Raw genomic sequence first — 25665 nt, forward strand, 5'->3', positions numbered from 1 at the left:
TCTCCTGAATTTCAGTCTTGCTCTCCCTATCCACAGGTCCCCACCATGGAATGCCTTGGTTTACCTCCCCCGCCCCTGTGCCCCAAAGCCCTCTGGGGGCTGAATTCGAGTATTGTTTCAATAATTTACTGGGAAATTGACACTCAAGCACACACAGTTTATTTTTCATATAAGGCGCCCATGAATACTTTACAGCTTAATAGCCTAGAAGTCTTCCAGCAGGACTTTTCTGTCCCACGGAAGGAGCTGGGCCCTCTGGGTTCCTGTGGGGGGTTGCACCCAGGTCTCCTGCAGACATGGGCTCCAGAAAAAGGGCGTGTTCGTGTTCGGGATGGAATGTGTTCTTCCCTTTGCTGTCCCTTACAGGACTTTCATAGACTCACGAGGGCTGTCCGATTTAGCTCAGAATGCAATTACGGGCATTTTTCTTTGGCATCTAACCCATTGCTGGGACAGCATTCCAGAAAGAACTTGGGCACTCTGCTGTCTGAGCTTGCTCAACAAAGGACACACCCATGAGGGAAGATCTACAGGGACCCCCATTCAAAGTGCATATGTGGACTCCCTGGGGCTGCGGAGGGTCAGGGAGGCCACCATTATCCTCCTGGGGGCAGCTCTGGGACAAGTCATCAGAGCAAAGTGTCTCCACTCTGGGGATTAGGTCGCTGTCCACCACACTGGACTCTTTGGTTCTGCCCAGTGGCCGCTCCTTCTCTCTCTCCCCCAGCCCCTCATTAGTGCTCCCTGGTCCTGAGCACCAACGTCACCCGACCCCGTGGCTTCTCCCATCTGTGAAGGGACAGATCCTCTCCACCCAAGGGAGACTTCCAGAATGGTGCCTGCTCAGCCTTCCTACAATTCAGGGTCATCAGAGGAATAAGTCAGGAGAAGGAGGCCAGTGGAGCCTCACTCTGGGTGGGAAACCCTGGGGTCAAGTTGGTCTGGGAACCACAGGCAGGTTAGCAGTGGTCTGCAACCAGGAACGGGCCCTATCCTCTATCCACTGCCCCCAGACACTGCCTCCTGGCCCCAGGCGGCCTCCCCAGGATCCTGGAGCCACCTGGATTGTCCAGCTCGGCCAGCCACCCGGACACTGGGCATTGGAGCAGGGCGGTGCGGCACGCCGTGCTCTCCACACCGCCCCCAAGCCCTCCCCTCCGGCACCTCCTGCCCTCCCACCCGGCACCTCTTCCTCCCTTGGGTCTCCTGGGCCCCGTTATTCTTCCTGCAGTAGGGGCTCTCGGTCCCCTTCCTGCACCCTCTCGTCCTCCTCCTTCTCCATGCAGCCCACGGTGGCAGCCAGCCCGGCGCCCACGCCACCCCCGACCACCGCAGCCCCCGTGGCCCCCACCGCCGCGCCGGCCGCCACCATCCCGGCCTCCGCGGCCAGCGCGGCCGCGGCCATGCCGGCGCCCACCACGCCGCCCGCCAGGCCCATGAGCCCGGCGCCCACGGCGCCCCCGACGGCGGCCAGGTGGCCACAGAAGCGCATGGTGTAAGAGTCCATGAAGACCTTGGCCTCGGCCTGCAGCTCGGCCTCCAGGGCCTCCAGGGTCTGCTCTCTGCCCTTGCACAGCAGGGCCGCCCCGTGGCGGGCCAGGATGGCATCTTTCTGGGTGGCGAGGAGGGTCCGCATGGTGTCGGGCAGTACCCGGAGCGCAGAGAATATGCGCTTGGTGGCCACGTCCTGTGGCGGGGAGGAAGGAAGGCGCGCTGACCTTCCGCCCCGGAGCCCTGTCCCGGGGGGAGGGGGGGTGGCCCCCGCCGCCCGAGGCGCCGCCCCCCGCTCGAGGCTGGCTCACCTGCTGCCGCACGTACTCCTCAAACTCCTTCTTGGCAGCTTCAACCGTCCTCAGGTCGTGCAGCTGGGCGGCCATCTGTCCACGGCAAAGCCAGGCTTCCTCCCTCCTCCGCCGCCCGCGCCCTCCGCTCCGTCCCGGGGCCCATGGCCCCGCCCCCGCCCGGCCCTCCAGACCCTTCCCCGGGGTGTGGGTGTGGGGGGGGGGAGGGGCCCCTACCTCGTCCGGGGAGGCGAACCCGGGCCCCGTCCTCCCCATCCAGCCTGAGAGGTTCTGCAGAGACATCACGGGAGGGGTCAGGGAGGGCAAGGGGCGCGGGGGCGGGGGGCGGGGGGCGGTTTCTCCGGGGCCTGGGGCTGGGGGCTGGCCCACCTTGATTTCCTGAGCTAACTGCTGCCCGGTGAGTAGGCGTCTGTCTCCCCTGGCCGCGGGGCGGCCCTCGCTCCAGTACCCCTGGCAACGGCTCTTGGCGTGCTGGGGGGCCGCACTCAGCACATCGGCGACGTAGGCACAGAGGTGGCGGACATCGTCATCTGTGTCTGAAGAAGAGATTCCTCATGCTGAGGACCGGGGGCTGAGCAGGACCGGGCTTTGGGAGGAGAAAGGGTGTCAGAGGCAGGGAGAGGCTCGCTAGGGCAAGGGGGGGTCACCCAGAGGAGGGCAGGGGGGGAGGCCTTGCTCCCGGGGACACTTACCGCCTGGGCTTCCGTGGTCTTTGCTGGCCCACCGCCTCTCGGGAGCAGGCAGGAGGTAGCAGCGGGCTCGCCTCCCTCGGAGCAGCTCCTGAACCTTGGGGTATTTGCTGGAGGCTTTCTGAGAGCGCAGAGGGGAGACCTGTGAGCTAGGGGCCACGCTCCTGTTCTTAGCTCCCTGCAGGCCCCCTCCCCAGCTCCCCTCACCTCTTGCCCAGTTCCCCCACCGCCACCTTCGTCCCCGCCCTCTGCACCCCTCACCTGGATGACGTCACCCACGCGCCCCAGCCCTGCCTTGTTGGGGTGGGATGAATCCCGGACTAAGAGATCCAGGTGCTGGAAGAGAAGGGGTCCTGACACCAGCAGCTGTGGGGTGTTAGAGTCTGGGGTGACGTGTCCGGACATGGGTGTCTCACCTGGATCGGCACCATCCCATAATGCCTGCCCATCACCTCGGCCACGTGCACAAACATCTGGGGGTGAGGCACCGAGGGTCATGGCTGGGCCACTGCAAGGACTGTGGCCCCCTCCCCTCTGGGCACACTGGGGAACCCGCGCCCCCCAGCTCCCGGCTCTGGGACTCCCCTGCCTCTCCCAACCAGGCATCCCACACGTCACCCTCTGCCCTTGACCGCCCCCCCCCACCCCCCCCCAGCCCAGCTCCGGGTCTTGCATGAACTCCTCGGCCAGAAATGGAAGGCACCTCTGATTGTGGCTGATCCAGTCCCTGGCCTTACGGTCAGGACAGGGACAGGGTGGCACCCCAAGACCAAATGTCTCCTCACCTCCAGATATTCCAGGTCTGTATCCTTCAGCTCCGGGGAGGTGTTGAGGATCTGGAACCAAGGAGAACAAGATGGAAGAGGGTCTGCAAAGGCAAAGAGATACTGGGAAGACCCCGGGGAGGAAGGAGCTCGCAGGCCGACTGTGAGGCCGGGACCTGGGAGACACCTGCCTGGGAGCCTGCACAGCCTGCAGGGCCTGGACTGGCCTCGAGGGGGTGGAAGGTCCTGCTGACCTTCAGCTGCTCCCAGCGGCTGTTGACTTCCCTTTAGAACAAGCCATGCTCCCACCTTCACTGACCGGGGGCAACCCTCCCTTGCAGGGGCAACCCCAGAGTCTGTGGGGACCCTGGACACGGAAGTCTATGAGATCAGGGTAACCATCCCTAGCACTCCCAGGGCTGGACGGGGCTGCGATGTCCAGTCTGGAGAGATTCCTGAGCTGGAGCCGGGCAGATGGGGCGGATGACCAGGTCACAGCGCCCTCACCTGGTAGGAGCTCAGCATCGTGGTGAGGGCACAGAGCTTGGTCCTGGTTTCCCTGCTCAGCTCCGGGCTCATGGCGTCCCCTGTGTCCACCAGGAACACAGCCACCTGTACGGGGGGTGGGGGTGGGGGATGAACAACGGGGTCAAGCCCGCCTCGCTCTTCCATGTGCTTCCCTCAACCCTGCCTCTCCCTACCCCATCTTCCCATCCCTGTCCCCAAAGCTTTCTTTCTCCATTTCCCCTCCCCTTTGTCCCTGCTCTCCCCGACCAACCCCCCACCCTCCACGTTCCCCCTGATACCCACCCCCCCCATCCAATCTTCACCTCCTCTGCCCTTGGGCCGCTCACCTTCCTCCCCTCCTTCCCCAGCAGGAAGGGGTGACTCCACATCCATATGCCCCTGGTGAGGCTATTGGCACCCCACCTGAACCCCTGCAGGGACCCTCCTCCTCTCGGCCAGCCGCTCTCCCCTGACTCCTGTGGGGCAGAGAAGAGAGCATCAGGTGGACCCTCCAGCCCCCATGCCCCTCCCAAAGCCAGGCGGGGACCCCTAACCTGCCCTCACCAGGCCCGGCAGGCCCCGGAGCAGGTGGTTGAGGAGGAAGGTCTTCCCTGAGTGCTGCTCCCCCAGGACAGCGAGGAGGCAGACAGGGGTGTCCCTGGCCAGGGGGTGCTTCAGGCAGCGGTTGATGGCCCCCATCCTCAGGATGAGGCCTCCGGAGGCATTGATGCGCACCAGCAGCAGCGGCTCGGCCCTCACGGAGCAGGTCTCCTGGGCCGAGGTGGGGGGGGGGGGGGGGGAAGAGGGTTCCCTGAGCACCCAGGCAGTGGGAGCCGGGCCCCAAGCGGGGAGCGTGTCCAACCCCAAACTCAGCTCCCCGCCCTGACATGCTAGAATGGAGACGGAGCCACCGTCAGACCCGGGGGCCTCCACGCCCCCTCCCCACGCCGAGGCCGGGACCCTGGACCTGCAGCACAGCGGGCAGAGGCCTCTGCGGCAGGAGCTTCATCTTCTCCCCCAGACTCCGGAGGCCCCTCTTCTGCTTGCAGATCTTCCGGCACTCTGGACAGCAAGGCGGCTCGCAGCCCGGGACGCGGTGTGTGCTGAAGCACCGCGCGCAGAAGTCATGGCCACAGTCCAGCGAGACGGGCTCCCGCAGCCTCTCCAGGCAGATGGAGCAGGCGGGGAGCTCCCGCGGCACTGCGGGCCGGGACCCCAGGCCCAGCTCCAACTTGGGGAACGGCGCGTGAGACCTGGGGGTGCAGAGCAGGCTGTTGGGAGCAGTGTGTGGGGTGCGGGGAGGGCGGGTCAGGAGTTTGGGGGGCGGGGGGGGCTCCCAGCGAGGCCACGCCCTGCTCGTTCCTCACTGACTTGCACCCCAGAGCCTGGGACCCCAGGGGGGAGGCAGCAGAACAGCGGTGACAGTGCTCCCAGCAGGGAGAAGCCTGGATGGAGTCACCGTGTGTCCATGGGCAAGCTCCCGCACTGATCTGGGCCCTGGTTTCCTGACTGTCCGAGACCGGAGGTTAGCGGTCCCTGCCTCACGGGGCCACTGGGGCGATCACACGAGCTGGTGCATGTGCAGAGCCCTGCCCGGTGCCCGGCACGAATACTCACTGAAAACCGTCTCCCACAGCCTTCTGCTGCAAGGGCTTCCTCAAGGAGTTACTGGCTTCGGCCGGACCCCCCAGGGGTGATACCTGCATATGCTATACTATGGGACCATAAAGAGTGGATGGGAGCCTCCCAGCGGTGGGGCAGATGGCTCCGATTCTTAGAAGATTCCTTCCGCTCTCCCATTCTGAGCTGGATTTGGTCTCCATGCAGCACCCGCCGGATTTTCTCCGTCCCTCCCTCCATACCCTGGCAGATCCCGCTTCAGGCCCTCCCCTGGCACAGCCCTCTGGAGGGAGGCCGGGTGGCCCCAGGCCTCCGGTTCCCGGACCAGCCTAGCGAGCAGGATCTGGGGCAGTCCGGCCGGGTGGCCCTGCCACTCACCAACTGTTGCGGCTGTTTCCCATGAAGCTCCGTTTTCTCTCCTTGGAGACATAATTGGGGGTGGGGGTGGGGGGGGGATAAAACATTATCTAGAAGAGAATCCAGATTTCTGTCTTCCTCCTAGGTCTCAGTGGACCCCATCCCCCCTCCAAAGACCCATCCCTCCCTGTCCCCAGGTGGCCCTTTCCACCCCCACCCCCCCACCCTCTACCCCAGATCTCAGGACCCAATGCTTGCCTGTTTGCCAAGCCGATGACAGAAGGAAATGATTGACAAGGCGGACCTCGGCATGGGGGGCTGGGAGCGGGGAGAGGTCTGGAAGCTGAGAGCCGAGGCCCCGAGACACTGTCAGCTGCAGTGAGGATGGCTCTCCTCCTAAGGGCTGGCCGAACAGTGGCAGGTGGACGGTGGGTGGGGGGATGGTCTCCCCAGAGGAGCCGGCAGCGACTCGTCAGAGCTGGAAAATAGATGTGACAGTCGGGAAAGAGGAGGCTGCCTCTGGACTCACCCCAGGGGGAGGAGACAGGACTGCGGGAACCAGGGCTCCGGAGGAGGGAGGGACAGAGCCGGGCTCAGAATCCCTGGCAGAGGCTGGGATGCAGCAGGCAAGCCGAGGTGGTGAGTCGCCATGGTGACGGAAGGGAAAGATAAGGACAGGGAGGGGGAGGAGGGATGGAGAGAGAGAAGCCATATGGGCGCGTGGCAGAGATGGAACTGTGGGCAGGCACTGCCCCTACTGGCCCAGCCAGGGTTCTTCCCAGGCCACTGAACAGGGTATGCCAAAGGGGAGGTGTGGGAGATGAGATATCGCACCCCCGGAGAGTGACGCGGAGCCTCCCTTCGGTCCCTGGAGGGACAGTTTCCTGAGCAGCCAGTTCTGTGTGGGGCCCCAGGATGCCAGCATATTGCATGTGGTCCGGCGCATTCCCTCCTGCCCCGGGCATCTCACTGGTGCCAACGGTGAAAAGCTGCAGCTTTCCTGGCCCCCTGACTTCTCTGACACTGGCTGTGTGTTCCCTGGCATCTCCCCTTCCATGAAGCCTTCACGTGTGACTTCTGCTTCAAACGTGTGACTCTCACCTCTAGCCCCTCGCATCTACTCCCCGGTGCACGGCCAGCAGAATCTGCCTGAACACAGCTGGGTCCCACGCTGCTCCAGGACCGGCCATGGCTCCCTACAACATCAGATCAAAATCCAAACCACCTGGCCTGCGTCTGCGGGCCTGAAACTTTCTCTCCAGCCTCCGCCCTCTGTCACCCTTCTCTGCCTCTGCACCTCTGCACCTTGCCTGCGGCGGGGCTCCCCCTCATCCCTCCTGAGAGACCCTTGCAGGTCCAGCTCAGATGCGATCCCCTCCTGGAGCTTCCCCGCCTCCCCCTTCCGGACTGGGCGTGAACTTGCCATCAGGTAGCTCATGGTCAGGCTCCTGATTGTGACAGTTTCCGAGGGGCCCAAGTCCCGGAATCAGACTTCCCATCTGACCCGTATGAGCCAGGGGCCCTGGGCGCTTTCCTTCACTCCTCTAAGCTCTGAGGTCACAAGTATGTACAGAAAGCCACTTGCCCAGAGGAAGTTATTCTTAAGCCCTGGGAGCTTGGTGCAGAGGGGAGGGGGTGAGGGTGGGGAGGGGTGATGGATTCACCAGAAGTCCACTGGGGACCATTCCCAGCAGGTGGGGCTAGATATGGCTCGCTCCTGTCTTTCCCACCAGGATGGAGAAGCTCAGCTGGCGGACCTGAACCCACTGTGGGCCGGCAGCAAAGCCTCACTCTAGGGAGTAGCGGAGCAGAGCCCTAGACCAGCACTCATCTTTGTGGCAGAGAGTAGGTTTCCCCTATCCGTGGACTTGGATGGCTGGCAGAGAGATGCAGGGAAGAGAGCCAGGGGGCTGGACGCACATGGAAGGTCTACACCTGCCCTGTCCTGGCAACACCTGGGTAAGCTGCTATCCTCTCTGAGCCTGAGGCACTCCAGTAGATTTCACTTTTAAAAACACAAACTCCAGGGGTGCCTGGGTGGCCCAGTGGGTTAAGCAACTGACTCTTGGTTTCAGCTCAGGTCACGATCTTGAGGTTTGTGAGTTTGAGCCCCACATCAGCCCGCTTGGGATCCTCACTCTCCCTGTCTCTCTCTGCCCCTCCCCTGCTCTCTCGCCCTCTCTCTCAAAATAAATAAATAAGCTTTGAAAAAAAAAAAAAAAAAAACACCACATAACCTCAAAAAACCAAAACACAAACTCTAAGCTACACTAAGGAAGAGTTTCCAGATGGGGATGCCCAGTGCGGATGCCTAGACACAGGTCCCTTCTGAGGGCTGGCCCAGAGTGACTGCACCGGTCACACAAAAGAAGTCGACCCTGGTCACTCTGGCTTGCTGGGTGGACACCGTTTTACAAAGGGCTGGAGGTGGGCGGGGAGGCCGGCTAAAAGGGTAGGGCCCCCCCCCAGGCCAGGCACCTGAGAGAGGCTCGCTGTGAGCCATAGTGGGAACCGGCCTGGCAGAGGGGCAGGCAGGAGAAGCACACTGCACCCTCAGGCTGAGAGCCTCGTGCTCCTGGAGAAAGGCCTGGGCCCCGTTCCTCTGCTCCTAGAGGCCCCTGCTGCTATCTGGGGCTCTGAGGGGAACCCGCTGCCCAGGGAGCCTGGCTGTAGAGGTTAGGTGTGGATGGTCCCGTTCTTTCCACCAGGCTCTGTAGGCCTGTGAATGTCTCTAAGGTCTCTGGGAAGGATTGAAACCTGATGGGAATGGGACAATCTCCAAACTCCAAGAAGAAAACGTCAAACCAAACGTCATACCTGCTGAGTTGGGGGTCTGCTACCCTCCACGTGATGTCAGCTGGTAAACCCAGCTCGTGTCATCTGTGACGTCAGATGCAAAGCTTCAGTGCCACGGAGTCAACGAAATGTTTACCGGGCACCTGCTGAGTGCTGAGCACTGAGCTAGATCCTGGGACATCAGGCGTGACCAAAATGGAGAACGTAATAGCCGTTTCGTGTTCATACACAGTAACAAGTAATCTGTTCTTAACAAATTCAACATTGTAAAGATCATATAAATCCTCTTTAAAAGAATTCATGGCAAAGTATTTCAATTCCGTGTGGGCTATGGGCAATCCTTGTTTTGGCATGTCTGCGCTGATGTGAAGGGAGATTTCCCCAAGGTCAAAGTTCCTGAGCCTGGCAGGTGAGCCCCACCCAAGAGGGGGCCCTAGCAGGGTAGCCCCGTGCACCTGCACAGGGCCCACAGTGGCTGGAAAGGAAAGGAAGAACGCCGGCTCTGTAGGGCAAGGATACCACGTAGGGCCTCCCACAGTGCCCCCAGCCTACCCCAGGGACTCACAGGGTCAGGAAAGGCCACACTGAGCTAGGCCTGCCCTACAAGGTAGACAGGCCTCTGGGGAGCTCGGAGAGCTGAGTGGTGCGTTCAGAGAGAGCAGAGCCCACATGAAGGGGTTTTGACAAGAGAGTGGGCCTGGGTTTCAGGAGCTTGAGCTGTGGGGAGGGAGTTGAATTTCAGGCCCTGGAGACAGACTCGTTCATTATTCCATCCATTTGTCCATTCGTTCACCCAACAAACATCGTGGTTCCTCCCTCCCTGTGGGTCCAGCTCCTACTGGCCCAGCTCAGGCCGTTGGCCTCCTGACCTCTGGCTCCAGCTTCCGGCCTGGGAGGAGGTAGGGGGGCGGAGACACTTTTGGAGAAACTAGGAGCCAAAAATACTCCTACTCAGGCATAGTTCCAAGCACCCCACGGGCGTGAACTTACCCTCAATAACACAACCTATGACGGAGGTACTGTATTACTCCCGTTTTACAGATGAATAAACAGGCCAGTGAGGTTAAGCCACTTGTCCAAGGTCTCCCAGACTGGGATCCTATTTGGGAAAGCTTCTGGGTCCCTTGATGCAGGGAGGAGCTATTACACACACACACACACACACACACACACACACACACTCTCTCTCTCTCTCTCTCTCTTTCTCTCTCTCTCTCTCTCTTACTCACTCATTCACCTAATCACCCCTTCTCATGCCCTTGCATGTAAATTCACACACATACACAGTCAACATACTACCACTTACCCATACCGTATACATTCTCCCTTGTCTGTATAGACCCCCCCAAACACTCATGCACCTGTGTATATGGTCATATACACCTGCACTTAGAGTCACACGCACACACACCCATATGCTCGTTCATTAACACACAACACAAACACACTTGCATGTGTAACGAGGCCCTCATACATGTGCACACTTATACATGAGCTCCCACTTATTCCCATGTGCATACACACACACACACACACACACACACACACACACACATCATACACTCCTAACCACAGGCGTTGTTCCAAGCACCTGTGTCTATGAACTTACCCTCAATAACACAACCTATGATGGAAGTACTGTATTACTCCCATTTTACAGATGAAGAAACAGGCCAGAGAGGTTAAGTCACTTGTCCAAGGTCACACAGCCATTAATGGCAGAACTAAAATCCAAACCCAGGCAGACAGTGGGGCGCCTGCACCCAAGTTCTTAACCACTACATTCTATGGTTTTCCTGGGTGGCAGAAATCATCTCAATTACAATAAGCCTGGAAAGCAGTATGCGGTCTTGCTGTATCTCAGGATGTAGCCATTTACTTCAGAGAAGGAAAGAAAAATTGGCCCAGGCCTGGTCTAGGTAGAAATTGGAATTAGGAATCAGGCAACTGAGTGTTGGATGGTTCTGACCCCAGCTCGCTGTGTGACCTTGGGCAAGTCACCGGCCTTCTCTGGGCCTCAGTTTCCTGATATGTAAATGGAAAGGGGCTCAATGAGACCAGCAGTCCCTTCTGTTGGAGTGTCTTGCTCCTCTCCTGCCTCCCCGGCCTGGAGCTTCCAGAAGGCGCGGGGCAGGCCGGCACTCATCAGGAAGCCTGGCACAGTAGGTGCTGGTGAGCACTGGATTCCTTCCCTCCCAGCCCTGCCGCCTGGACAGCTCGCCTTCCTCCGTGCTCCTGAGAACCACCTGGATGCCCCGAGCACTGCCAGCGGTGCAGGCCACGTGAGGGATCGGCACACCCCCCTCTACTGTTGCTGTGGTGCCTTTCTGTCTCTGGGGCGTGCAGTTCTCTGGGAAGACCTAGCCACCTGCATCCCCTGGCTTCCGCCCAGCTGCCCCAGGGCACTTCCCACGGGTGACTGGCTGGGAGAAAGAAAAGGCAGACACGCCCACAGGCTGGGGCTGAGGTGACATCCCTCCACCTGTCTCCAGCCTGAACCCAGCTACACTGTTCTCTACTCCTCCCTGAGCTGCTCCCGGCCCCCTGCTCCCTCCCCCGCCCCAGCCTGAGCCTCAGCTTCCCTCACCAGCCCCTCATCCCTGTCCCAGGTCCCCCTCCCTAGATGCAAACAGCTCTCTCTGGCTGTGGCCCAGGCAAGAGTCTGTCACTCCTTGCCTTCTCCCACAGCTTCTTCCTCCTGCACCATCTCTCCAGTAGACTTCTGGGTTGCTCCTGCCCTGGGAAGCCTGTGAAGGTCTCTGCTGCAGCTGTTCCTGGGAGAGCCCAGAGACCCTGATCACTGAGCAGGATGTGCTGTGTACTGACTCCCCCCAACGTGTCCCCGAGGCCTGGCGGGTGAGTGAGGAGTCCACTCACCCACCCGTCCATCCACCCATCAATTCACTGTCCATTCCCCCAGCCATCCATTATGCGTGCACTGATTATCTACCCATTTATTATCTACTTACTTATCCACCCACCCAGTCAGGCATCCACTCCTTCATTATCCTTTATTAATTCACCCACGTATGCACAACTCATGTCCTATATTCTTTCGTCCATCCATTCCCTGGATACTCATCCATGCGCCTTCGTGAGCATGCACACATGTATGATTTCCTCCATCCACTTACCCACTCACCCATCCACTCATGCACCTACCTGCCCTCCATCCAGCCACCCCCACCCACCTGCCCCATCCATTCACTCCCCCACTCCCCTTCCCCCACCCACCCACCCATCCACTCGTGCAACCACCTGCCCCCCCCTCCTCCCCAGCCATCCATCCATCCTTTCAGCCATCACTCCACTTTATGTCTGTCCATCCAATCATCCATTCTCACACTTATCCATCCACATTGCAAACGTGGATTAAGCACTATATACCAGGCATCATGCTGGCCCCAGGCGTAGACTAGTGAACCTTCATGGTGCTTCCAGTCTAGTGGTGGGGAGGCAGAAAAATCATTAGACAAGTCCTGGGTGATCTGACGAGGGTGAGGCAGGGGTGAGGCAGGAGGACCAAACAAAGGCACCTCACGCAGATCTGGACATCTGGAAGGCAGGCATCTTCCACAAGGCAATGCCCAAGCTAAGCCTGAATGACAAACACAAGCTGGCCGGCAAATCCGTGGGACCGGGAAGACAACATTTCTGGCAGGGACACCAGTACCTACAAAGACCCCGAGGTGTGAGATAAAGAGCCTAGTTTGTGTAGCTTATGAAGCAACGAGAGGCAAGGGGAACAGGGGCCAAGGCCCACAGGGGCACATAAGCCCCCAACCCTTTGCCATCATCCCTCGTGTCCCACCCCACAGTGCTCTCTTGCGGGGCTCAGGAGCCCACTATCTTGTCAAGCCAACAGCCCCTGGGCTGTCAGGTGTGGTGAGCTGGGTGCGGCGGGTGCTGCAGAAGCCCCAGCTGCCCCGGTGCCCATGCCGGCACAGCTGCCTTCATGCCCTGGCCCTCACCCTGGCCCCCGAGGTGCCCCCCACGCCCTGTGGGCCCGGTGGTCGCCCTCACTCTCACCGTGGCCTTTACCGAGGGGCCTCCGTGCCGGGCCCCCTTGTGCAAGCCTCAGAGCCCCGGCCCACACAGCTGGGCCCAGGGGTCAGGCCTCCTTCAGCTGAAGGAGAGCAGTGGAACGAGAACCAGACCGGAGACAACGGAGCTGGAAGAAGGCACCAGCTCCCGCAGCACCTGCCACATTGGCCGGCATCTTTGAGTTTTGAGTAAAGAGCAAGATAAGGCCGAGCATGTGTGGGATTCCTCCTTTTGTGGAGACAAAACAAAGTAGCCACTAAGTGGACGCTCCCCCCCCCCCGCCCCCGACAGTGTCCGTCAGTCCTCTTTCATCACAGGTGCCCCAGGCTTGCCCTGAGACACCCCCTTGGATTGAAAGGCCAATTCCAGGCTGCAGCCCAGATGCCTGAAACCCTGATGACACGGGGGAGGCTGCGGCCAGCTCAGTCGGGAGGCCACATGTTCCCACTCCACAGATGGCCGTGCTTATAAGTGGTGCCTAGTTTCAACATCTGTGTTCAGAGCTGGGGCCCCAGGGGGACAGTTAGCAAAGAGCGATATCAAGGCCAGTCCCAGAACTCTACGGATGGGCAGGAGACAGTTCAGATGCTAGAGGGGCCAGGCCCATGTGTGGCTGCTCGTGACCCTGACCCGTAAACCTGGCTGCACCTCCCTGCTGTGTGCCAGCGTATGGGACTTCCCGTCAGAAGCTGGAGGAAAGTCTGAGCTCCCCCGCCTCCTTTTCGAAGCCCCCATCATCAGTTTGATCCCAGGTTTCCTGAAATAATGTTCATGATAAAAAAAAAAAAAATCCAACATTTACTTAGCAGTATAGGATTCGTATGTTGCCACATGAACCGCCTCAGTGGATTCCCACAACACGGTGATTATTAGCCCCATTTTTTGGATGGGGAAACTGACGTTCAGAAAGCTGAAGAGACTTCCCGTGCCAGGCCTGGCAGGGGGAACCAGGCTCCCTGACTCCCAGGCCTGTGTCGGCCCTTCGACCGCCCGCCCGGTCCTGTGGGCTTTACCGTGTCCAGAGGGTCTCTCAACATCTCACCTCCACGTTTTTGCCCCTGCCACTCCCCTGCCTGGGACACCCTCACCATTCTCAGCCAGGTCCAGGTTGGCTCCCACTTCCTGCAGGGAACTTTCCCCAGCCTTCTCTCTCCTGCCCTTTGCTTCTCAGTCAGAAGATGCCTCCTCTGTACCAAGCAAGCACGGAGCCCGATGCTGGAGCTACAAGTAACAAAGAGGGTCCCTGCCTCGAGGTGCTCAAAGACCAGGCTCAAACAAGGAGACAGGCAGCTTGACCCTCAGCACGGTCAGTGCTGGTACAGAAGCCCAGGGACCTGTGGGCCCCCGGGGGAAGCCCCTGTCCCAGACTTGGGGGCCACTGAGGCTCAGTGCTGTAGGATGAGTGGGAGTTAACCCCACGAAAGATACCTGGAGGGGGGGATTCCAGGCCACGTGCAAAAAAGGCCAGTGTGGATAAGGCACCGCAAGGGGGCTAGTCAGAGCAGAGGCAGGGTGGGGGGACCCAGAGCGCAGTCCACAGGGCACAGGTTGTAGGGGGCCATGTAGAGTCTCTCGCTGCGTGACAGTGGGAACCATAAATGATATTAAGCAGGTGGCATGTGATCAGATCCGTGTCCCTGAACCATTACTTCGCCTGAATGGACCGGAGGAGACCACTTGTGGTTCTGGACAGCTACCTCTCTTTAGGCACCTTTGAGTATATTTAACTAGTCTCCCACAAGTCCTCTAGTGACAGACATCAAGGGCATCACTAACGTTTTGCTGTAACACGCGGTGCTGTAGCGAACATTCCTGCTCTGACACGCTTCCCACCTGGATGATGTGATCTAAGGACGTCCTGACGGACACAGCGCTTCATCACGCGCTTTGATCTTTGCCAACTGCAGCCACGCAGGTTAAAAGACGCTTCTTGCGGTCTACTGGGCATTCCTAGTTTGCTCCAGAGTTTTGAGGTCATCTATCTGTCTTGTGGCCAAAAACAGGGTTGTTGTTGTTGTTTTTGTCCTTTTAAAGGGGAAGCTTTAAAGCATCTAAATACCCAGCTATAAATAAGTAGTTGATGAAGTAACGAGACATAACTCAGAGACTTCGGCAAAGCTGTTGTTGATTGCTGAGTCCATTTCCGTTTAGAACCCAAGCTGTTGGGGCATCTGGGGGGCTCAATCTGTTAGGCGTTGGACTCTTGATTTCCCCTCAGGTCATGATCCCAAGCGGGCTCTGTGCCGATACAGGGCTCGACAGCCGAAATCAAGAGTTGGGACGCTTAACCGACTGAGCCACCCAAGCGCCCCTTTTTGTTCGTTGTTTGGGGTTTTGGGGGCAGGGCTGGTTTCTTCTGAGGCCTCTCTGCTTGACCTATAGATGGCTGCCTTCTCCCTGGGTTCTCGCTTGTCTGTGTTCTGCGTGTCTGGGTTCCCTGTGTCTGTGTCCCAGTCTCCTCTTATATGGGCACAAATTATTGGATTAGGGCTCACCCCAATGAATTTTACCTTAATTACCTATTTAAAGGCTCACCCCGGGGGCGCCTGGGTGGCTCGGTCGGTTGAGTGACCAACTTCGGCTCAGGGAATGATCTCATGGTTTGTGAGTTCGAGCCCCGCGTCAGGCTCTGTGCTGACAGCTCAGAGCCTGGAACCTGCTTCTGATTCTGTGTGTGTGTGTGTGTGTCTCTCTCTCTCTGCCCCTCCCCCACTCATGCTCTGTCTCTCTCTGTCTCAGAAATAAATAAACATTTAAAAAAAATTTTTAACGGCTCACCCCAATTAATTTTACCTCAATTACCTATTTAAAGACTCTGTCTCCAAATAGAATCACATTCGGAGACACTGGGGGTTACGACTTCAACATGTGAATTTTGAGGGAACACCATTCAGCTCATAACAGGCCCCAAGTGGAAAACTGTGAGAAGTAAGGGCGATGATTCATTTTCAGAAATGCCGAATAAAAGCTGTGCTGTCTAGTTAACGATAAGTTTACAACCTATTGGAAATATGTACAACCCCCCCCCCCCCCAACAACAGGGTCCCAAACCCTTAGACACTTCACTTCCTGGTTCTTCTTCCCTCTCCATTTCGTAGGCTTTGCAATGAGCACACGCCAAAGAACTGAAGTCTCTGCGTCACCCCAGGAACGAACATTTGTTGCAATCAGACTACTTTTTGTCTTACATGGGCATAGGTGACTTCGGGGTAAGGCTGTAAGCTCTGTAGCGCTCAGCCAATGAGGAACCAGGGGAGGGACTCACCTCTGTAGCGCTCAGCCAATGAGGAGTCAGGGGAGGGCCTTGCACGCTAGGAGATAAATTGCCTGCGATAACTGCCCCAAGTGTGCCTGTCCATGAGACACCTGCTCTTGCAAGAACGCTGAGTAAAGCCTTGCTTCACTGCGCTCCGAGTGTCGGTGTCCCTCCTCTGATTGGGTCAGTGGCCTTATTTCTCACAATAACTAGCATGTGAATGTGGACAGAGTGAGGAAAGAAGCTTGGAGGGGCTGGCAGGAGCCAGAAAGGTCCTGGCTATCAGGCTAAGAAAACTAGACTCTGTCCCCTAAAAATAAAACCGGGAACCAAAAGGGCAGAGTTTTCAGCAGAGCATCGGGGCCCTCGCCCTGGCAGCTGGTGTGGAAGATCAGAAGGGGAGAGAAGCTGGGGGCCAGTCTGGGGGGTCGGGAGGAGGGGCAAGAGGCACCTGGAGACGGGAGCCACTCTTGTTAACCCTCACGACCCCTGACGTGAGAATGAACCCTTCCCCCATTTTACAGAAGAGGAAACTGAGGCTTGGAGGAGTTAAGTGACTTCCTCAACACTCACATCAGTTTCTTCACTGATGCTTCAGCAACTGAAACAGTCAGGCCTAAGGTGGCCTAACAGACATTTGCTGAGTGTAATGAAAAAGTGGAGAAGCCAAAATTCAAATATCAAGAGATAGGAAGGTCTGTGGCAAAGGCAGGGTCAAGCAGGATGTACAGGTTGGGGAGCATTAACTGACTTGGGGGACAGCAGGAGAGGAAGAAGGAGGTGATAGTGGTGACATCAGAAGATGCCACAAGCACCCTTCTGGAGGTTCACACTGGCTGGCAGGGGGCCTTGGCTGCGGGCAGCCAACCCACCCTCATGCATCATCTTCCCCCCCCGGATCAGATTGTAGACTTGGCTCCAGACCCCTTCGCTCCCCTGCTCCACCCCCTTTCCGACTCCCATGCCGCCTACCCAGGTCTGGAGCATCCAGGCGGTCAGCCAAGAAGCTGGGAGTCGCAGCCAGCTGGCCCCTGAGGAGCAAACTTCCCATCACAGATTCTGCCCAGTTGGACCCAGGTTCCCCCGTGCCTCGCAGCTGGACATAAGCAGACAGTCAGACTGAACAGAGCCGGGGGCCGGCTGCGGTCCAGACCTCTGCGTACAGACCTCCCCGGCCAGCTGGCCTACACCTTCCTTCAGCGGGACCAGACCAGCAAGGTTGTGGGGGGCACTGGATAGCACCCAGGCTTTGGCATCAAACAGGCCTCAGTTCAAATACTGGTTCCACCCAGCTCCCCAGGCCAAGTAACTCCTCTCACTCGAGCTCAGTTTCCCGGCAGTAAAACTGAAGGTAATAATTGCTCCTGTGCAGGGTTATTGCAGACAGCCTAACGTGCAGTTGGCGCCCGATAAATGCTAGCTCTTAAAGAGCGTTGGAGGCAAGCCTGGTGGCTCACCCCACTGTGCCCACGTGTCCCCAGCTCCATCCACCCCCGCCTTCTGACAGTGAGTCTGGCGGCAAAAGGGCAGGAACCCCCCACCCTGATCAGATGACCCAGTGTGCAGCATCCTAACGATGTCCCAGTGCCAGAGCAGAGGGACCCGGTCAGCTGAGAGGCCTGAGCAGCCTTGGGAGCCAGACGCAGGGCCGAGGCCACAGGCCACTCCCGCCCCACCCACGGTGGCCCCTGGGAACGCATGACCGGCCTGAGAAGTCCACTCCTTCCCCTGCCCTCCACCAACCCACCCTCCACCCAGCCAGCTGGGGTTTTTTAAAGACTGAATCAACATGAGTCCTTCCCAGGACCAGGGAAGGGAGCCTGCCGGGTATGTTTCAACTGGGTGGTGGTGAGCGGGTGTACCTGTCTGTGAAGACGGGTCTGCCGCACTGCATGGACGTTACACCTCGTTATAATTCGGTTTAAGGGACTTGTGCTTTGCAGAAGATGGAGAAGATACGCTTCTTCCTCTTCCTGTGCAAGATATGAGACACTGTGGACATTAGAGACGGTTAAAGAGCAAAAATTCAACTAAGTAGTCTTAAATATCTAATTGGCTCTACTCACCATCCCCCCTAACAAACAGAAGGGTACTCCAAGGAGTTGCACAAAATGGAAGGCTTTTATGGGCCAGTAATGGGTGGGACAGGATGTTATTAGCAAAAGAAAAGACTGTTTCAGGCAAGGTCACCTTCCCTTAGGGGAAGGCAGGGGGATGGTATCATGCAGATTACCTCACTAGTGCTGGCCAGAAAAATTCCAGATTGATTGGTTTAAAATTCTACTCATGGGAGAGGCTGAAACTGCAATTACGTTCGGTGTTAAGTCTTGATGGAGCTTAATATAGTGACTCCATTTTGGCTCTGTGGTGTTTTTTTGTTTTTTTTTTTTTTTTAGAAAGAGAGACTCAGCATGAAAGTGGGGGAGAGGGGCAGAAGGAGAGAGAGACAATCTCAAGCAGACTCCACACTCAGCACAGAGCCTGATGTGAGGATCAGTCCCATGACTGCGAGAAGTGAGAGGATTCATCTTCTGAAATACCAAATAAAAGCTGCGCTGTCTAGTTAACAATAAGTTTACAACCTGTTGGAAATATGTACAACCGCATCCCCACCCCCCCGCACTTGGAGTCCCAAACCCTTAGACACTTCACTTCCTGGTTCTTCTTCCCCTCTCCATTTCACAGGCTTATTTTTGCGGGCTTTACAACGAGCATGCACCAAAGAACTGAAGGCTGTAAGCTCTGTAGTGCTCAGCCAATGAGGAACCAGGGGAGGGACTCACCTCTGTAGTGCTCAGCCAATGAGGAGTCAGGGGAGGGCCTTGCAGGCTAGGAGATAAATTGCCTGCAGTAACTGCCCCAAGTGTGCCTGTCTATGAGACACCTGCTCTTGCAAGAACCTGATTAAAGCCTTGCTTCACTGTGCTTGAGTGTCTGCGTCCCTCCTCTGGGTCAGTGACCTTATTTCTCACAATGACCTGAGCTGAAATCAAGAGTCGGATGCTCAAATGACTGAGCCATCCAGGTGCCCCTGGTTCCTTTTTGACAATACAAAAAAGAGACATGGAAAGAGAAAAGAAAGCAAACGGGTTGGGAACCTCAGAACCCAAGGAATGACACAGAGGTGCCCTGGGTTTTCCTTTTGTCTCACTGTCACAGACTGGGGGCTGGCAAAGCATTCTGGAAATGCCAGTGGGCACAGACAAAAACAAGAACAATGACGACAACAACAAAAGCCTGTTTCTCTAGCCAAAACCCCAGGAAAGGGACAGCCTGGCAAGTCAGGAAGCTTTCTTTTTTCTTTCCTTTCCTTTTTCCTTTCCTTTTTCCTTTCCTTTCCTTTTTTTTTCTTTCCTTTCCTTTTTTCCTTTCTTCCTTTCCTTTTTTACAATTTAATTTTATTATTTTATTTTATTTTGAAGTCAGGAAACTTTTAGATAATAATACTTCAGCCAGACAACACAGAAAAGATGCAGCCCCACCCCCCCTCACACCAGTGGAGACTGGGTGGAAAGACCAGACATCCTGGCTGTTGTCAAGAGAAGGCCAAGTGGAGAGGTTTGACTTTCCTCCCAGCCGGAGACAAGTGCTCTCCCTGACCGTGAAGTGTTAACAGAGGCCACATGGGGAGCCAAAACTCTGATCCGCCCAGCAGTCACAGGGAGCCCCTGCTGGCATTGTCAATGAGACAGACCGAGAAACCTGGACTTCTCCCTCACCGGGCATACTGAGGCAGTGCCCCCTTCTCCCTGCCAGAGGGGAGCCAGAGAAAGCCAGCTCAGATAGGTTTAAATAGGACGCAGTGCCTCACAACATAATTAGACATTTTCCAGGTTTCGTTTGAAAATCACTGATCACACTGACGCGTGGTCTGCAGACCCAGAGGGGGTCCCACCGGGCCGGCCAAGAGGGTCATTGGCTTCGCACGGCACAGAAATCAACCGCGGGCCAAGAGGAAATGAGAACACAGCCTGTTAAAGTTGTAGAGGGAGTGCAGATACAGACAGGGCGTCTGGGAGACTCAGAAAGAAGAGGGAGTCTTTTTACTGAAGACGGAGGTGCACGTGTCCTCTCAGCAATCCAGGAACAAAGGTCACTTGGTCACTCCTTCGATGTTATCTATTGTGCTGAGAGACTCCAGAGAAATCATGAGCTCCCTGACCCTCACAAGGAGGACATACATCATCTGCTCTACAAGGCATATGTAAGGTGGGGGTGCAGGTCATAGCGAGAACAGGGGCAGGAAAAAGGGGAAAGAAAAAATTCGCTTTTCTTCATGGGGTCCCTCCAGTTTCTCTGTCTCAAAACCAAGAATCAGGAAGATCTCACAATGAATGAAAAGACCAATCAATAGAGGCTGACAGAGATGTTAGAACTACCTGAAAAGATTTAAAAAAAAAATTTTTTTTTTAATGTTTATTTGTGAGAGAGAGAGAGACAGTGTGTGAGTGGGGGAGGAGCAGAGAGAGGGAGACACAGAATCCGAAGCAGGCTCCAGGCTCCGAGCTGTCAGCACAGAGCCCGACGCGGGGCTCAAACTCGCGAAACGCGAGATCATGACCTGAGCTGAGGTCGGACGCTTAACTGACTGAGCCACCCAGGCACCCCTAAAAAAATTTTAATGTTTATTTTTAAGAGACAGAGAGAGCATGAGCAGGGGAGGGGCAGAGAGAGACAGAGACCCAGAATCAGAAGCAGGCTCCAGGCTCTGAGCTGTGAGCACAGAGCCCGACGCAGTGCTTGAACTCACAAGCCTTGAAATCACAATCTGAGCCGAAAGTCGGACGCCTAACCAACTGAGCCACCCAGGCACCCCACTACCTGAACTGGTTTTAAAGCAGCCATGATAAAATGCTTCAACAAGCAATTACAAACATACTTGAAACAAATGAAAACCTCACTTTTCTCACTTTGGTGAGAAAGCCTCACCAAAAAAAGATAAAAGCTGTAAAGAAGAATCAGATGGAAATCTTAGACCTGCAAAATACAATAACAGAAATATAAAGCTCAGTGGGCGGGCTCAGCAGCAGAATGGATGGGACAAAGGCAGACCAGTGACAACTCACAGAAAAAAAAGATGGGGAAAAAAAATTTAAGAGTCAGGGATCCACGTAACTGTAACAAAAGATCTAACATTTATGTCATAGGAGTCCTAGGAGAGGAGGAGGGAGGGGCAGAAAAGGTACTCAAAGAAATAATGGCTGAAAACCTCCCAAATTTGACAAGAGGCATAAACCTACAGATTAAAGAAGATGAGCAAATCCCAAACAGGACAAACCCCCCCAAATTCAAGGCAAGACAGTTCATAATTAAACTTCTGGGGGCGCCTGGGTGGCGCAGTCGGTTAAGCGTCCGACTTCAGCCAGGTCACGATCTCGCGGTCTGTGAGTTCGAGCCCTGTGTTGGGCTCTGGGCTGATGGCTCAGAGCCTGGAGCCTGTTTCCGATTCTGTGTCTCCCTCTCTCTCTGCCCCTCCCCCGTTCATGCTCTCTCTCTGTCCCAAAAAAAATAAATAAACGTTGGGAAAAAAAAATTAAAAAAAAAAAAAAAAGAAAAAAAGAAAAAAAAAATAAACTTCTGAAAACTAAAGAGAAGAAAAAAATATTTAAAGCAGCCAGAGAAAAACAACACATATCTACAGGAGAAAACAATTCAAATGACAGCAAATTTCTCTTCAAAAGCCATGGAGGCAGAAGAAAGTGACACAGTATGTTTTCAGGAAGGAAAAGATCTCCAGGAGCAAGGGGTTTCACTGGAGAATTCTACCAAACTTTTAAAGAATAAGTAACATGAATTTTATACAAGATCTCCCAGGAAAATGGAAGGAGGAGGAACCATTTCCCAATTCATTTATAAATTTTTTTAATGTTTACTTTTTAAAAAATTTTTTTTTTCAACGTTTATTTATTTTTGGGACAGAGAGAGACAGAGCATGAACGGGGGAGGGGCAGAGAGAGAGGGAGACACAGAATCGGAAACAGGCTCCAGGCTCTGAGCCATCAGCCCAGAGCCTGACGCGGGGCTCGAACTCACGGACTGCGAGATCGTGACCTGGCTGAAGTCGGACGCTTAACCGACTGCGCCACCCAGGCGCCCCATAATGTTTATTTATTTTTGAGAGAGAGATATGACGTGATCAGGGAAAGGGCAGAGAGAGAGGGAGACACAGGATCCGAAGCAGGCTCCAGGCTCCGAGCTGTCAGCACAGAGCCCGACGCGGGGCTTGAACTCAAGAACCATGAGAGCATGACCTGAGCCAAAGTCAGACACTTGACCAACTGAGCCACCCAGGTGCCCGATTCTATTGTTTTTACCAAACGATCTTCAGGAAGAAGCCTCTTGAATATGGAGGGCACTTCACAGTTTACAAAGTGACGTCACTTTTGCTCCAGGCTTACAGCCCTCCTGTGCTATGAGCTGACCCCCAACACCAGCTCTCCCTCTCTCACCCTTCCCTCCGCCAGGCCCCTAGACTCCCCATCCCCTCCCGGAAACCCCTCCATGGCTCTGCTCCTTCCTTCTTGGGACCCCAGAACCCGGACTTCTTTCCTTTAGCAGGTGTTAGCATCTGGAGGGAAAGCTGCCCCCACCCCGCCCATCAGCACCTCAAGGTGGCTCTCCGGTGTTTGCCAGGTGCCAGGGGACAGGCTCAGGGCCAGCTTCCGTCCTCAGGGAGCTGACGGGCAGGCAGGTACGGGAAACAAAGCGACAGAAGCCAGGACCTGGCTGACCAGGCACTGTGGGGCAGGCACCACGGAGAGTGCTGTGTGTACCCGCAAGGGCCTGTGTCATGCCAGCCGCCTGGGGCCCTAAGAAGCCTTCCTCACCCTCCATGGGCTGGGAGTCTCCGTCTTCCTCCATACTTGGATCTCCCTCTAACCACGGCCTCACTGAATGTGGCCTGGCCTGCTCCCACACGTGTCCCGCGTACCTAATGTCCTCCTGTCCCATGGGATCACAAGTCTCTTGGGGCTCCCAGAAACATGGGAAAAGAACGGGCTTCAGGTGCGAGCCCCGGTGCTGTCACCTCTTTGAGCATCAGCTTCTTCCTTGATAGAAGGCAGAACGTTGTGCCAACAGCAAGAAATGCTTTAAAACAAAACGAGATACTCAAATAGTCCGGGGGGTTAAATCTGGTGGATTTATCTCTCACATTCGTTTCCTCTTCCTTCCAAAATCCACCGAAAATACAGGAAGGAAGTGAAAAAAGTTCCAGCTTCTCAAGTAGCCCTGCTCTGTCCATTTCTGTAGTTTGTTTCTTTCTTGTGGAAAAACAGAAACAAAATACCTCCAGCTGGTTGTGCTACTATAGTGAGGTTTCCTGTTCTATGGAGGATACACCTTCTGACCCGTCAGCCGCAGCGAGGCCCAGCCCCACCTGGGTCCACAGAGCTTCCTAACAGGTTCCAGAGCCTTCTCCCAAACTTGAACAAATCAGCAGCAGGTATTTGACGAAAGCCTCAAACACACGAGACGGCGACCAAGTCAAATAAGCAACATGGAGGAGGGGCACCCGGGTGACTCAGTCGGTGGAACGTCTGACTCTTGATTGTGGCGTGGGTCATGATCTCGCGGCCATGGGATCGAGCCCCACATCAGACTCTGCACAGAGCATGGAGCCTACTTAAGATTCTCTCTCCCTCTCTCTCTGCCCCTCTCTCCAGCTCACACACACACTCTCTTTCAAAATAAGTGAACGTTTAAAAAAAATGGAGGAAGTAGAGATAATGCAGGAAACGGAAGAAAACCTCACAGTTGTGATTGGTATCTCCAAAGAAGAGAAGATGCACGTTCATAAAACACAACGAAACAAAGCAAAACCAAAAACACTGCATGCGTTAAAAAGGAGCAATTGACTCAACATCACGAAAACAACCGGATTTAAAAATGGGCAAAAGAGGGGCGCCTGGGTGGCGCAGTCGGTTGGGCGTCCGACTTCGGCCAGGTCACGATCTCGCGGTCCGTGAGTTCGAGCCCCGCGTCGGGCTCTGGGCTGATGGCTCGGAGCCTGGAGCCTGCTTCCGATTCTGTGTCTCCCTCTCTCTCTGCCCCTCCCCCGTTCATGCTCTGTCTCTCTCTGTCCCAAAAATGAATAAACGTTGAAAAAAAAAAAAATTAAAAAAAAAAAAAATGGGCAAAAGATCTGAAGAGATGCCTCACCAAAGAACACATGCAGATGGGGTGCCTGGGTGACTCAGCCGGTTAAGCATCTGACCGGCTCAGGCCACGACCTCACGGTTCATGAGTTGAAGTTCCGGATCTGGTGAGTCTGGGCCCCGCTTTGGGTGAGCATGCTTCTCTGTCCCTCGTGAGATTCTCTCCCTCTCTCTCCTCCCTCAGTCACTTGCACCCTGTCGCTCTCGAAAAATAAAATACAATAAAAGTTTTTTAAAAAACATGCACATGGCAAGTAAGCACGTGGAAAGGGGCTCCACATCACATGTTGTTAGGGAATTGCAAATTAAGACAACAAAACCACAAAAGCCAAAATACCGACACCATCAAATGCTGGCAAGGATGTGGCAATGACAGGAACTCTCAGTCGTTGCTGGTGGGAGTGCAAAGGGGTGCAGCCACTGGGGAAGACAGTTCAGCCGTTTCTTACGTTGCTAAACGTACTCTTTATCATATGACCTAGCGACCACACTCCTTGCTATTCACCCAAACATAGCAGCTTCGTTCACCACTGCCGACACCTGGAAGCAGCCAAGGTGTCCTTCTGTAGGTGAGTGGGTACACTGTGGTCCATCAGACAACGGAATATTATTCAGCACTACAAAGAAACGAGCTACCAAGCCACGAGAGGCAGCGAAGAACCTTAGATGTACATCACTAAGTCAGAGAGGTTCCTCTGAGAAGGCTATGTGCTGTGTGATCCCAATTACGTGATACTATGAAAAAGCCAAAGCTATGGAGACAGTAGAAATATCCGCGGTTGCCGGGGGGTACGGGGACGAATCAGTGAATCACGAGGGTCCTTAGGGCAGTAAACTGTTCTATATGATGCTTAGTGGTGGGATGTGGTTATACATCCATCCAAACCCATAGAATGTACGACACCGAGAGGGAGCCCTGTGTGACCTATGGACTTGCGGTGACGATGATGTGTCAGTGAAGGTTCACCCACTGTAACAAATGTCCCACTCTGCTAGGGGACGTTGATCGTGCATGTGTGGGGGCAGGGGCTACATAGGAAACCTCTGTACCTTCCTCTCAGTTTTGCCGTGAACGTAAAAGTCTTCTAAAAAATAAAGACTACTGGGGCGCCTGGGTGGCGCAGTCGGTTAAGCGTCCGACTTCAGCCAGGTCACGATCTCGCGCTCCGTGAGTTCGAGCCCCGCGTCGGGCTCTGGGCGGGTGGCTCGGAGCCTGGAGCCTGTTTCCGATTCTGTGTCTCCCTCTCTCTCTGCCCCTCCCCCGTTCATGCTCTGTCTCTCTCTGTCCCAAAAAAATAAATAAATAAACGTTGAAAAAAAAAATAAAAATTAAAAAAAATAAAAAATAAAAAATAAAGACTACTGGGGCACCTCGGTGGCTCAGTCATTAAGCATCTGACTTTGGCTCAGGTCATGATCTCACGGTTCACAAGTTCGAGTCCAACATTGGGTAAGCACGAGCCCCACTCTGGGTAAAACACAAGCCCTGCTTTGGGTGAGCCCCACTCTCTCTCTCCCTCTCTCTCTCTCTGTCTGCCCCTCATAGGATTCTCTCTCTCTCTCTCTCTCTCTCTCTCTGCTCACTTGCACCCCCCTCTCTTAAAAAAAATAACTAAAAGAAAATAAAGACTATATTTTTTAAAGGAGCGGGTAGATTTTATGATATGTAAATTA

The 25665-nt window shown here is 55.6% G+C and overlaps 1 protein-coding gene across 3 annotated transcripts; it reads right to left on the bottom strand.

Moving 5' to 3' along the window:
* Positions 1–136: 136 nt before the first annotated feature.
* Positions 137–9610, bottom strand: RNF112 (ring finger protein 112). Of its 3 annotated transcripts, XM_045487548.1 has the most exons (15): positions 8557–9610; positions 5998–6217; positions 5761–5801; positions 4730–5015; positions 4327–4533; positions 4110–4238; positions 3763–3867; positions 3277–3327; positions 2908–2964; positions 2753–2827; positions 2495–2612; positions 2172–2338; positions 2019–2072; positions 1803–1877; positions 137–1687 (listed from the first exon to the last, which is right to left on the bottom strand). In XM_045487548.1, the coding sequence occupies exons 2-15, from the start codon at positions 6049–6051 to the stop codon at positions 1217–1219; spliced, it is 1890 nt and encodes a 629-aa protein (XP_045343504.1). In that variant the 5' UTR covers positions 6052–6217; positions 8557–9610; the 3' UTR covers positions 137–1216. The 3 variants fall into 3 exon arrangements, with proteins under 3 accessions (XP_045343504.1, XP_045343505.1, XP_045343506.1); XM_045487549.1 differs by lacking the exon at positions 8557–9610 and having other exon boundaries at positions 4327–4530; positions 5998–7787; XM_045487550.1 differs by lacking the exons at positions 4110–4238; positions 8557–9610 and having other exon boundaries at positions 5998–7788.
* Between the last annotated feature and the right edge of the window lie 16055 nt (positions 9611–25665).

Source organism: Leopardus geoffroyi, chromosome E1 (assembly GCF_018350155.1).
Source record: "Leopardus geoffroyi isolate Oge1 chromosome E1, O.geoffroyi_Oge1_pat1.0, whole genome shotgun sequence".
NCBI classification, from domain to species: Eukaryota; Metazoa; Chordata; class Mammalia; order Carnivora; family Felidae; genus Leopardus; species Leopardus geoffroyi.